General features: G+C 49.3%; 1 protein-coding gene across 1 annotated transcript in view; it reads left to right on the top strand.

The window, feature by feature from the left end:
- Positions 1–3811: 3811 nt before the first annotated feature.
- The window catches only part of LOC144168501 (chitotriosidase-1-like), a 61347-nt gene continuing 52357 nt past the window's right edge, over positions 3812–12801 (top strand). The window contains exon 1 of the mRNA XM_077697471.1: positions 3812–3956. Coding sequence (XP_077553597.1) covers positions 3812–3956 — 145 coding nt within the window. The remainder of the gene's footprint in view (positions 3957–12801) is intronic.

The raw sequence follows: 12801 nt of genomic DNA, 5'->3' as shown, positions 1-12801 counted from the left end.
CGTCGCATGTGCGCTTGTGCAGCGCTTGTGTGAAGCGACCTTGACTTGGACCTAGATACAGTGTACAAACTAACCAAGTAAAGAAAGGCACATTCTTCCATTCACAAACGTGTCCTGGCTTCGTTTCAACTGAGCGAACGAATTGCGACGACCCGTCGGCGGCCGGCGGACGAAACGCTGGGCCGACTGACTCTGTCAGAAAGCCAGAGTCAGAGTGCGACTCTGTCTGAAAGCCAGAGTCGCAATTGGCTGCGCCTTGCAGTAGCGCAGCCAATTGCGAGCTCGGCTCCTCCCGACGTCACACGAAAACGCCACAGAAAATGGGCGAGCATAAAGAGAGGAGGACAGCATTTTCGAATTAATTTTTCTACTAAATAAAATCGCGGAAACGCGCCCAGAGTGGTCGAAACATGGCCTGGGGACTCCGGACTACAATTTGCGTTAGTAATCCCGCAATGTTTACATATCACTTCAGTGTCCCTTTAAAGGAGCCATGAAGAGAAAGCACAAGTTTGGTTCATTCAAAAGATTGCCTCGTTAGAATAATACTGACACCACTTTTAACGTAAACGTCGCTCAAATAAGCTACATAATTTGGAAAAAAGGCAATGGCTATGCGACCCATTAGCTTATTTCCCGCAACAGAACCTATGATGTCATACAAGCCAGCTCGGCGAATGGCGGACGGCGGCGAAATTAGGCAGAGCTTAAACTCTTGCCGAACGAGCTATTTGCGCTTAAACTTAGGGAACATTCTTTTTAAAGCCGTAAGAATGGTGGGACAAACAGTGAAAGTTACGAAAGCGCGCGTAAACATAGAACTACCGATGCGTGCTGCTGATGATACTGCGTGCACGATGCTTGGTTTAGCTCCACAGGACTGCGGGGCTTTGGGGTTGTCTCAGACGACACTGGCCGATTGACGCAAGCAACGGTGTCTTACGTGATCACATATTTCGAGCGAGCACTATGTTTCACGAAACGATTCTTTTCTCCCTGAACAAAAACAATCCAGGTTTAAATCTAAACGCAGAAAACGGCACGGTATGGTGGCGCCATCTAGGTTTCAGAACGGTCGGTTTCTGTTATGTCATTGCAGACGACTAAAACGCATGGTTTAGCGGGAAAATCAAAATTTTAGCTTAAATGAATAATGACTCAGTGAATAAAGCATCTTTTGCATTTGGAGAAGCCCTGGGGGCACTATAAAACACGAAATCTTAGACTTAGGCTTGTAGCATAGACTTGTATTTTGTCTTCATGGCTCCTTTAAATGGGTGGCCCGAGAGGGGAACAGCGTGAGAGCTGGGCGGATGTGGCAGGAGGAGCAGTTATGTGGAAGGAGAGAAAGAAGACTATCGTCTTTCGACGACATTAGCAGCGACGGGAACAGATGCGCGCCCAATATTTTTTTTTCTTGAGGCACTTGGGTAGGTTGGCTTTTCTGCTGTGCGTTTTGGGGATAACAATGGACTGCACCAGTGATGTATAGAAAGCTCCGCTTTAAAACCTTGGCAACGAAAAAAAACTGCTGATTGATGGTGAGTTTTGGTTGGTCGTCATTCTTTATTTCCTGTTTTTTGCCGACGATATAAATTTACACTATTACTGTATAACGACTAAATGTGTTTACTCCACCAACCCTGCATGTTTGTGTTGATTTGCGGGAATATTTCCGACATTTGGTTCTTTTTCGCGATTTTTTGTTCGTTTCTGTTTTGAGTTTCTTTCTTAATCGCGTAAGGGCGGTGGGATAAAGAGACCTGCATAATTTTGTTAGCTCATTTGCAGGGTTTGTTTTCGTATTTTTGTTAATCTGTTTCCCTGTCCCAAATATTCAGTCAGAACAAAAAAATCTTCACTTTGCCGATTTCGCGTGTTGTGCGAATAGAAAGCAGTGACTTCTTTGCGGCTGGGGTACCCGTAAAATAATGCTTACGCATAAAGCCTCCCATTTTTGCTCTAACGTTTCTTTGCATACAGAAAAAAACGCCCGAGAAAATCTATAGACGTCTTAAGGGCTCTGAATGCGAAAGCCATACCATCCAATTTAACATTTGAGACGCTTTGCTTCCTGCCCTCGCTCTCGAAGCGACTCGTCGCCTTGCGGCTTCCAGCTATTTTTTTCGCAATCCGCTTGCGCCTTAAGCCCGTTCTACATGGTGCTATTTTCCCGGCGAAATCGCAGATGCGGCGCCGCTAGTGCGGCAAAACGATTTTTTAGGTGCGGAGCACCTTAGGGCCGCGCAATGTCCGTCCACGTCCGTGTTAATAGCATTTACAATTGCAAAAAAATCACAGAGGCACCGGCAGGATTCCAGCTTGTGTTTGGTAGACCAGGCAGTGTTAGTGTCAGTCGTCTTACCCATTGGGCTACGACCATGACGTAGTACCCGAAAATCAAACAGCTTACTCCCTCGCCTGTAACGGTTCGAAGTACCTTAAAACCTGCCAATGTCCGTCTGCGTCCATTTGTGTGCACACCACCACCAAGCGAAAATCAAGAGAAATTTGATTTGCAGTTGCAGTTTCATTTAGGCAATAATCAAGTGCAACTCACGGCTCAAATCGAATGACAGTCGGGGCGCAAATCGAATGTCACTCGAGGCGCAACTTGGATGTCGTTTCGAGTACCCATACTCAGCACACTCGCCATCATCCACGGAGTGGAGAGGCTGCCATTTTTTTTTCGTTGCCGCGACAAAGTGCAAATGTTTGGAACGGTCTAGCATCCTCCGCGAACGCCGCTCGTGCGGCTCGTGCGGCGTAGAAGGGCTTGGCCTGCGTCCAATAGAAACACAGCTAGGTGAACGTCACGACATCACCATCTGCACGCGTAGCAACCAGATGGTGTTGCTTGTAAACGCGCGGTGCAGCTGGCGCACCGAAACAAACCCACATGCGCTCACAACACGATGTCGCACGCCGTTTTCATCGAATGCCTAATCGGTATCCGCACAAGTGGCGGACAACGCAGCCGGGAACAAATACAGAAGAACCCAAGAAGAACCGGCTGAGGTAAACCGAGTTGTGCTAGGCGCGCACTACAAGCGGAGCCAGGGTTGCTTGCTGTGTTTGTCTTCTCTGCTATGTGTGGGTATATTGATAAATAATTGGCGGTTTTTGTATGACACCGTGGATAAACTCACATTTATTGCAAAACAGTCTGACACAACTTGCCCAGAAAGTAAAATAAAACCTTTTTTTTTTAAATCACAACAAGCTTTGCTCTCGGCAGACCTAAGTCAGTCTGCAAACAAGGTGTCTCTGAAATGCGAAGATCGTGACGTTCGCAGGCCATGTAGACGACATTTCCAGGCATTGCGAGCTTCGCAGTGCGAATGTTCGTTCCACCGAATTCGCAGTCAAGAAACGCACCATGTAGAACGGGCTTTACGCTTTCTAATGGCTCCGATCTGTCGCCTACATGTTGCACCGCTGCTCGCGAGAGTTGGCGACGATGGCGGATTTCGCTTTCTCTCTGTTGGCTGTAGTTTGGCTGTATTCTTCCACTACTTTACTTAATCTGCAGGGTACTGACGTGGACGGCCACGTTTCCGTACTGCCGATTTTAGGCGGGTGCTACGGGATGCCTCTCGCTATAAAGCTCAAAGCACGTCAAAGAAACGTGGTCTAAGAGGCTTTGATCTGGTACAGACGCGCATGGTGATGCCGAACGCCGGTTTTTATGCTGAACAGGCTATTTCTTGCTTTCCCAATAGTAAACAAAGCTAGCCGTTCAACCGCTTGCATTGCACACGCATTGCGTGTATGCAATCGAATGTGAAGTATCACTTCGCTGTAGGTCATCATGGGTCGGTTGGCCATTCTGGGCTCGCTGTTCATCATGGCCGCTGTGATAGCGATGAGCAGCTGTGCACGGGCCAGGAGAGGGCGAGGTGGTGGACGCTTTGGTGTCATGAACGGCGGACGGAAGCTGGGACGCAGCGGAGGTGGTAAGTCACGCATATAACTTTGCTTCTAGTCAGTATGCGGTGCAATGGGCACCCAAGATCGTGCACGGTATGCACAGGTAAAGCGGTACCACTCCGCCTCGAAGGTAGCATCGCCTTTACCGTACGGGGCGTGTTTGAAGAACTCAAGTTGAAACCACGTGGGAGTTTGACCAATTAACAGATACGCGACCTGTTTCCCGCATCCATACCCGAACGGTTGGTGCCCCGGTTCCGCTTTCCATGGACAGTGCTGCCACTTCCTGTATACGGTGATGTTTGCCGACGCCAGTGCATCAGATACTCTGCTACATACCGCTGTAGTTTGCCCGAACATGGCTCCAGACCCAATTACGTGCACCTACGTCACAAAAGAAAAGTGGCCATCCACCTAAGCCGAGTTCCTCGCAGTGCGGGATGCTCTGCTGCACACAACTGTACTTCCCACCACGACTTCAACCGAGTTTTCCGTCTACACTGATTCATCCGCTGCTGTCCGGGAGCTTCGAAAAACACTTACGTCAAACAAACTTGTGCTACAAATCTAGGACATTTACCTCTGCCTATTCGCGTGTCATGGCGTCAACGCAACAGCCACCCTGGAACGCAGGCTGGAGATGCTAGTACGCCCCCTGTGCGTGTGCAATATCCCGCCCCGCTGGCACTTTCCTCAGCAGATATTCGCATCGTCAGGGCAAAAGAACATCTTCTGCGCACCGCGCGCTCACTCATACCTCTGTGCGGTACAGATCTCCCTGGCGGGTTGTCCCGCTTAGATAAGGTCCTGCTCTGACGACTTCACTTGGGGGTGGCCCTCACGCCGGCTGTGACGAGGACATGGCCACCCCAGTACCAAGCCCCGTTTGAGTCGACGTGCCCCTTCTGCGCCACTCCTGAGAGCAGGCTAGAGCCGAGCATTTGGGGTGGAGCTGCCCTGGCCTACAAACACTACGCCTCGTGCACCTCGCCTCCTGCAGCCCGCGCTCCGGCCGTCCCCCGGACTTCACCTCATCGACACGGGGTCCACATCACGGCCCACTTCTCCGGTTTCTTCGGGAATCCGGAGTCTAAATGTATATATATGTAGCTTTTATGCTGATTAACAAACTTCCCAAAAAACAAAAGTTGAAACCAAGCCGGTTTTGTTTCAAAACAAAGCGGAACTTAGCTCGAAACTTGTTGCTGCATCGGCGAATGGGGTAGGATTTTCGGGGATCGTAGCTGTTCGTAAGAGAAAGTTTATCAGACAAAAAGGACACATTTCAATTCCAATTTTATTTCACACCTGCCGTATTTACTCGATTCCCAGTTTTTACCACGACTGAGGTGGCCAAAGTGAAGGGGGGTGCCCCCCCCCCTCCCCCACGCACACACACGCACACTTTTTGCGGCGGTATCTCGGCGATACGGGTGCCAGTAATAATGTTTTATTTGGGGAACATTGAAGAGAAAAATTTGGGCACACCGTGAACCCAGTTGTTACTTCTGATGCTCTGTCACCCTCACTAATACCACATAAGTCCGCTGCACCGTTTAAGCCGCTGCTTTCTGTATGCTACCACGGGTCGTCTTCTGTTCCGTCTAAATGATTTGTAATTAAACACTTCATAAATGACTTGGTCACAACATCATCTCCGACCCGCTAACACGCATCCAAGTCCACCTTGCCATGGTTACTTAGAAAAGGGCGGCTAAGAATCGCATGCAAACGTTTTCCAAATTTTTTTGTCGGAAAGTAGAGGAGGGTGCTTAGAATCGGGGCTGCTTAGAGTCTCACTACACTCTAATACGCTAATGAAGATACGTTCATGAGCTATTCCCACATAAATCACTTAGTACGTCTCTTTACTTTACTTTACGTAGTAGAGTCATAGACAAATGAAATGCGAAAACGAAAATGTGAACCAGAAAAAACAAATAGCGCGATTTTTTCCATGCATGTCCAAATGACGCTTAGCTTAGTTGCAAAAGAAAAGGTTGCAAATGTGGCTCTTCCTGATAATTCCCGGAGAAATACTATTCTAATACTTTTCTAATAATACCCAAACAACTACGCAACAGCTTACGTTTGAGGTGAAAAGTTCCTTTCAACGCAAATGAAATAATGCAGGGCAATTAAGTAGAGTTTTGTTTTTCAAATAAATGGTAAATTCACAACTAATGCGCAACAAAAGAACAAAAAATATCGCCGCAAGACGGTTACCCCCAAAGCGCATTTGGCGGCATTAACTCCACTTCCTCGATCCGCTGAAAGATTCACCAATAAAGTATTCGCCGACGCAGTCGACACACCAAAACCTTCGCGTAGATGGTTCCCACCCAACCCCCCTGCACGTTGCCCCTACTGTATTACATATGCACCCGCCACACACCGCCATCCAACATGTACTTGTTCTTGTTTCGCTTCTTACCACAGTTTTACCGCAACTTCTGCCGACGAGGGAAACCAATCCCCCACAGACCCCCGCCAACTGGATCCGGACACACTTGATGAAATAAGCAATTTATTCTTTTAAAAGCTATCTGTGAGCGTTTCGTGTGGGCCCTTCGCTACGTCCTAACGACTGACCCATCAGGAAAAAGAGACAAATTCAAAGTTCCCATGGAGAACTCTCCCTCATGGTTGCAGGTTATATTGTTTTGACTGTAATAATTATAATTCCTTTATTTCTATCCTTTGAGGTGAGAGAGGCAAGGAGAAAAAGCTGTACGAACAGCTTTTTCTCGCTCCAGCCATCCAAAGGGATGTGCAATATGACACGTTCAAGTTTTAAGCAGCGTTCAGGGGAAAAATTCAAATCCCAACCTAATTCCTATCCACCCATTCTCCCTAATTGGACCATCTGTCCTCCTGGTCTATATTAGAAGTGCCACTACTACTACTACTACTACTACTACTACTACTACTACTACGACTACCACCACCACCACCACGCAAGAGGTCGCGGGTTCGATTCCCGGCCGCGGCGGCCGCTTTTCTGATGGAGGCGAAAAGCAAAAACGCCCGTGTGTACGAGATTTCGGCGCACGATAAAGATCCCCAGGTGGTCAAAATTCATCCGGAGCCCTCCACTACGGCGCGCCTCATCGCCTTCGTTGCGTCGGCGCGTTAAACCCTACAATCAATCAATCAATCAACCACCACCACCACCACCACTACTACTACTACTACTACCACCACCACCATTACAACTACTACCACTACTGCTGCTACTCTTGCTACTACTGCTGAATGGTAAATGTAACTTGGGCTGTTTTAAGTGCGAATGCACTTTATAAGCGACCCCAAACCATCCACCGCCGCCGGCGGCGGCGGCGGCGGCGGCGTTGGCGTCCGCAGTGCTCCTCTATATTTAAAAAAGAAACGGCATCCGGCGCCAGGTTTCGATCCGAGGACTTTGCGGCCGCAGCGCGACGCTCTACCGACCAAGCCACGGAGGCGACGCTGATATAAGTGGTAGTGACGCGCCTTATATCTTTAACGCATTCAAACTACGTCGTCAGCGGCGTGCGTTGGCGACTCAGCGGCGTTATAGCGGCTTGATAACTGCGTGGTGTACACGTGATACTACAAACCCGATGGAAGAGATGGAAGAGAAGGCGGCGAGGCGGTGGGCTGCGGGGGCCGAGCGCAAGCGCCGCAAGCGGGCCGACAACCGTGCATTCGCACTTTCACATTCTCCCCCTCGGGGAAATGCGGGGGGATTTTTTTATGAGGGGCGCAATTTTAACAGTCGCCGCATTGAATACAGTGCGAACCTCTTACATATTTTACGAAGCGTGCGTGTTTAGCACTGCTGACCTATGAAACACTTGCGGTTTTGTTTTTCGTAACCACAAAGGTGAAATGAAGCAGGGAAAAGTTTGAAGCCGACACATCAGCGGTGATTATAGGCAGCGGTTTTTTTTTTTTTGCTTGTCCAAGTAAGCTTTTGCCACATGTTATTGACGGTGGAAATCTAGGAAAAAGTGCGATAAGATGCACTTTTTTCGTAAAACTTGAAAGGGCATGGCATGTCTGTAACTAAGTTACAAATGCCGGTGGCTCAACGAAGGCAGCGGCGTCGTAAATGTCCCAGCCTGCATCGTAAATAACGCGAGTGTGGAAGCGAATGAAGCTGCTGTTCAGTCGTCGTAGAAGCGTGCGTGATTGCCTCCGGGGACTTTCAGTGCAGCTCGTTCTTATAGATCTTCTAGGGCCTGAATAGCGCCTTGCGGGAACTGCACAAACACCCACTTGCGTTTCAAGGCGATCAAAAAAGTGAATTCGTATCCCGCTCTCTAGTAACTGCTCGCCAGACACTTTTCGCGAGCACAGCGGTTGTATAATGTGCGCATGACATTTATTTTACTCTATGAAAGTATTCGACAATGCGTTCGTATTTATTATTATTCTCTCTGTCTTATTGCCTTGTTTCGCCTGACATCTCTGATTTACTATTTTATTTATGCCCCAAATCAACGCAAAATATTTGAAGTATTGCAGTAATGTCGTTATATAAGTATGATATTGTCACGTATACAAAGACGACGTAGGTTTCCGCAGGGAACAAAAGTTTATTGGAGGTACATTGTGCTCCGCTAATAACTAAAAGAACACAAAACCTGCGAAGGATCCTTCAACGAAGAGACGTGCGCGAGCGAGTGTCGCCGAATCGAATACCGCGGCGGTGGCCTTGCGAGCATTCATACTTCGGCGTTATTACTTCAAGAACCAGCGAATCAGATCTGAAACGTTACGGTCAGAGACGAACATCCTATTCTAGCAGGTGATACACTCTTCGTATTGAATCGATAGTCTGAGCGGCATACAGAAGAAAGAGACTGAAACGCACGCTTTATTTCTTTTGATAAGTCAGCTGAACGCCGCCAGACGCTGGCAACAAAACACACAAATAAACAAACCAGAAGGCATAGTTCGCGGAATTACCCCCCCCCCCGCCCCCCCGCGCCCTTCAAGACTGCATCGACTTGATAAGCAAAATAAAGCGGTAGTTGAAACATAAGAATTCCGTCATTGTGTACAGTAGGGCTTGAGGCGAACTACGTGGACGACTTCGGGCCGCGTGGGTAGTCGAGATGCACTGGAGCAGATAAGTTTGCCTGCCTCCTAATAGGCCGGCCAACACGTCGCTGAATTCTGTAGGTTGCGAAATACCGTCGAAGGAGCTTCTCACTGAGTCCGCGTCGTCGAATCGTGTGCAAACCCACCCAAGATGGCTTGGGTGATACCCCGCATCGCGGTGTCTGAGGTTGTAGCGTCCGGCATCCACCAGCTGCTGGTCCATTGTACGAACTCGAGCAGGCTTGCGGGCCTCCTCCACACGCCGAAGGTATCCTTGGATGCCAGAGTTGAGGTCGTCGTATTCTGCGTGCGGCAGCACGAAAGGCGTCGAGCATCGTAGTCCGCCATCTTCCGTAGACAAGCTCGAACTGTGCCATTTGTGTCAACTGCGTAGTTTTCTGGATAGCTGTGTTGTACACAAACGTGACATAAGGGAGAACTTCATCCCACGTCTTGCATTCAGTCGACGCACACTGACAGCATATCCGCCATCGTCTGGTTCAGGCGTTCTGTTAGTCCATTAGTTTGAGGGGGGGGGGGGGGGGGGTATGCCGTCGTTCTTCGGTGAGCAATGTTGCTGCATCGTAGAACTCCTTGCATGAGCTCCGCAGTAAAGGCCATCCGCGGTCCAATAGGAGTTCAGTGGCTCCATGTCGCAGCACAACTTGATGGATAAAGATTTTGCATCTTCTTGTGCAGTCCTAGGAATAGCGGTGGTCTCTGCGTAGCGCTTCATGTAGTATGTAGTATATCACTAGTTCTCGGATCACGACGTAGGGAACTGGCCCAGAAGGTCCATTTAGATCTGTTGGCAGGGCCTCGATGGGACGGGAAAATCGGCTGCAGAAGTCCGACGGGTCTCGGCGGCGGCGTTTCTCGTCGCTGGCAGTCACGGTAGCTCCGCACGTAGAGGGAGACATTGGATGTAAGGCGGGGCCAGAAGTACTTCGCCTTAACTTTTCACATAGTGCGTGCTGTGCCGAGATGTCCGGAATGCGGGTTGTCATGGGCACGCTTCCCAAATTTAATCCCGAAGGTCTGCAGAGATGACAAGACAATAATTTTTCTCGCTTCGGAGTTGAAGTTATTCCTTAGGAGGACGGAGTTTTTGAGACTGAATGCAGGCAAGTTGCGCTTCAAGGCCCTCGGCACGGTGACGTTGCGTCATTCGGGGCAATCGATCATGACGTGTATCTCGGGGTCGGGGCGCTGCTAGGCGGCTAGGTCGCTCTCCGCCACAGCTACGAAAAACGCGCCGTCTTCATCGGGGTCCTGGTGGGGGTGGGTCGACGGGGAGACGAGATAGGCAGTCGGCTCCCGAATGTTTACTGAAGGATTTATAGACGATCATGACATCGTATTCTTGCAGTCACAAGCTGCACCATCCGAGACGGCCAGAGGGGTCTTTCAAATTGGCAGGACAAGAAAAAGCATGATGGTCTGTGAAACCTTCAATAATCTGCCATACAGGTATGGGCGAAATATCTAAATGGCCCATATAACAGCGAGGCACTCCTTCCGAGAGGCTGAGTAGTTTTTCTGTTCCTCCGACAGGCCAAGGCTGGCGTAGGCGATTACGTTCTCGCAACAATTTTCTTTTGGATGAGGACGGCGCCTGAGTTTATGTCACTGGAGTCCATGTGCACTTTTGTTTCGGCGTTCTCGTCGAAATCATTGAGCACGGGCGTGCTTTGAAGGCGTTGTTGTAGCTCGTGGAATGCTTCCTCTTCGGCGAATTCCCAGCAGAAAGGGCTGCTATCTTTCGTCAAGCTCGTGAGTGGTTCTGCAATGCGTATGAAGTTTGCGATGAAGATCCGGTAGTACGCGCACGGTCCGAAAAATCTTCGCATGCACTTCTTGTCTTTAGATGGTAGGAAGTTCGTTACGGCTGAAGTTTTCGCCGGGTCAGGCAGGACTCCCTCGGCGTTCATGACGTGGTCCAAAAACTTCAGTTCCTCGTACGGGGAGCGCCACTTTTCCGGCATGCAGAGGTAACATCGACGTACGAATGGCGTCGAGTACCGAATAAAACCTTGCAAGGTGTTCGCCGAAATTACGGGTGAATACCACAGCGCGGTCGAAGTAGACGAGGCAGGTGGACCACTTCAGGCCAGCTAGCACAGTGTCCATTACTCTTCGAAACGTTGCTGGTGCCGTGAACAGCCCAAGCGGCATCACTTAAATTCGTATAGACCGTCCGGGGTTATAAGTTCACTCTTCTCTCGCTATATCTCGTCCACACCATTTTTACAGTGTCCGGTCTTCAGTTCCCTCAAAGAGAAGTACTTCGTATGACATAGTTGATCGACGGCGTTGTCGATTCGTGGCAGGGTGTATACGTGATTTTTGGTGGTTTTGTTCAGCCACCGGTAGTCAACGGTATTCAACGCGGAAACTTAATGTGCCGTCCTTTTCCTTCACGAGTACGACGGGCGCTGCCAAGGGGCTTTTCGATGGCTGTGTAATGTCGTCGCCCAGCATGTCTTCCACTTGTGTCCGGACGGCTTCCGGCTCGTGTGAAGACACGCGGTACGGTGACTGTCAGGTGGTCGGGGTTCATCTTCGGTTATAATTCGGTGCTTGGACAGAGCTGTCTGACGTAATTTTGAGTTTGACGAAAAACACTCGCTGTAGCGCGTAGAAATATCAATAATTGTTCACACTTTTGTTGCTGTATCGCAGGGTTCATGTCGAAGTGAAGGCATCTTCGGGTGCGCCTTCAAAGTTGCCGACTGCAATTATGTCACTTGCTTTGTGAATTTCTTCCTGGAACGCAATTGCAGCGCTCTTGTTTTAATGCTGATAGTTTTCGGGAAATTAAGTTACTAGAACTTGGGATTTTCCTTGCTACTAGCGCACAATGCCCCTTGCAACGGAGACAACACGGCTGAGAAGCAAACTTTGGTAACTCTCCGCAATAGCGCCGATGTCAGGGAGAGTATCCTCGAGTAGGCGGTGATCATCAAGATTGCGCGGGGTGACAGGGTGAAGTAATCATCAGCGATGCTTACAGCAGCATGGTGTTTAGGACTATGATTTCACGTCAATACCTGATCGGCGGACAAACTTATGAACTTGGCCTGCAAGTAAAAAGTTGTGACCCCGAATCCCAACCATGAGGCAGATCAAACTAGGACAAGGATGGGGTGCAGTGCATTCGGCAGGCATTCTCAGATAATGAATGGCAGCCTACCATTGTCCCTGGAGAGAAAGTGTATTACAGCTGCATCTTACCGGTACACACCTACGGGCCAAAACGTGGAAACTCACTAAGAGAGTTCAACTATATTGAGGACGCCTCAGCCAGCAATGGCACGCACGATGATAGGTGTAATATTAAGGGACAAGAAGAGAGCGGAGTGGGTCAGGGAACAAAACCGTGTTAAGGACATATCAGTAGAAATTAAGAAGAAATGGACGTGGGAAGGGCATGTAATGCGAAGGCAGGATAACCATTGGTCATTAAGGATAACAGAGTGGATCTCTAGAGAAGGCAAGCGTGGCAGGGGGCGGCAGAAAGTTAGATTGGCAGATGAGATCAAGAAGTTTGCCGGGATATATTGGTCGCAGTTAGCACGGGACCGGAGTAATTGGAGATTATTGGGAGAGGCCTTTGCCCTGCAGTGGGCGTAGATAGGCTGGTGATGTTGATGACGAATGCAGCGGAATACGTGGTGCCGTTTATGTTGACGGGTGAAGTACAGGTTCCACTTGGCGTGACGAGATGGCCTCCTGCTGAGCGTACGGGCGGACCATCCCAACTTGTAGTAACGTTTTGTCAGT

Source organism: Haemaphysalis longicornis, unplaced genomic scaffold (assembly GCF_048455015.1).
Source record: "Haemaphysalis longicornis isolate Haplotype H1 unplaced genomic scaffold, Haemaphysalis longicornis Haplotype H1 scaffold_2, whole genome shotgun sequence".
Taxonomy (NCBI): domain Eukaryota; kingdom Metazoa; phylum Arthropoda; class Arachnida; order Ixodida; family Ixodidae; genus Haemaphysalis; species Haemaphysalis longicornis.
The sequence above is the reverse complement of the archived record's forward strand: the minus strand, read 5'-3'. Positions and strand labels throughout refer to the sequence as shown.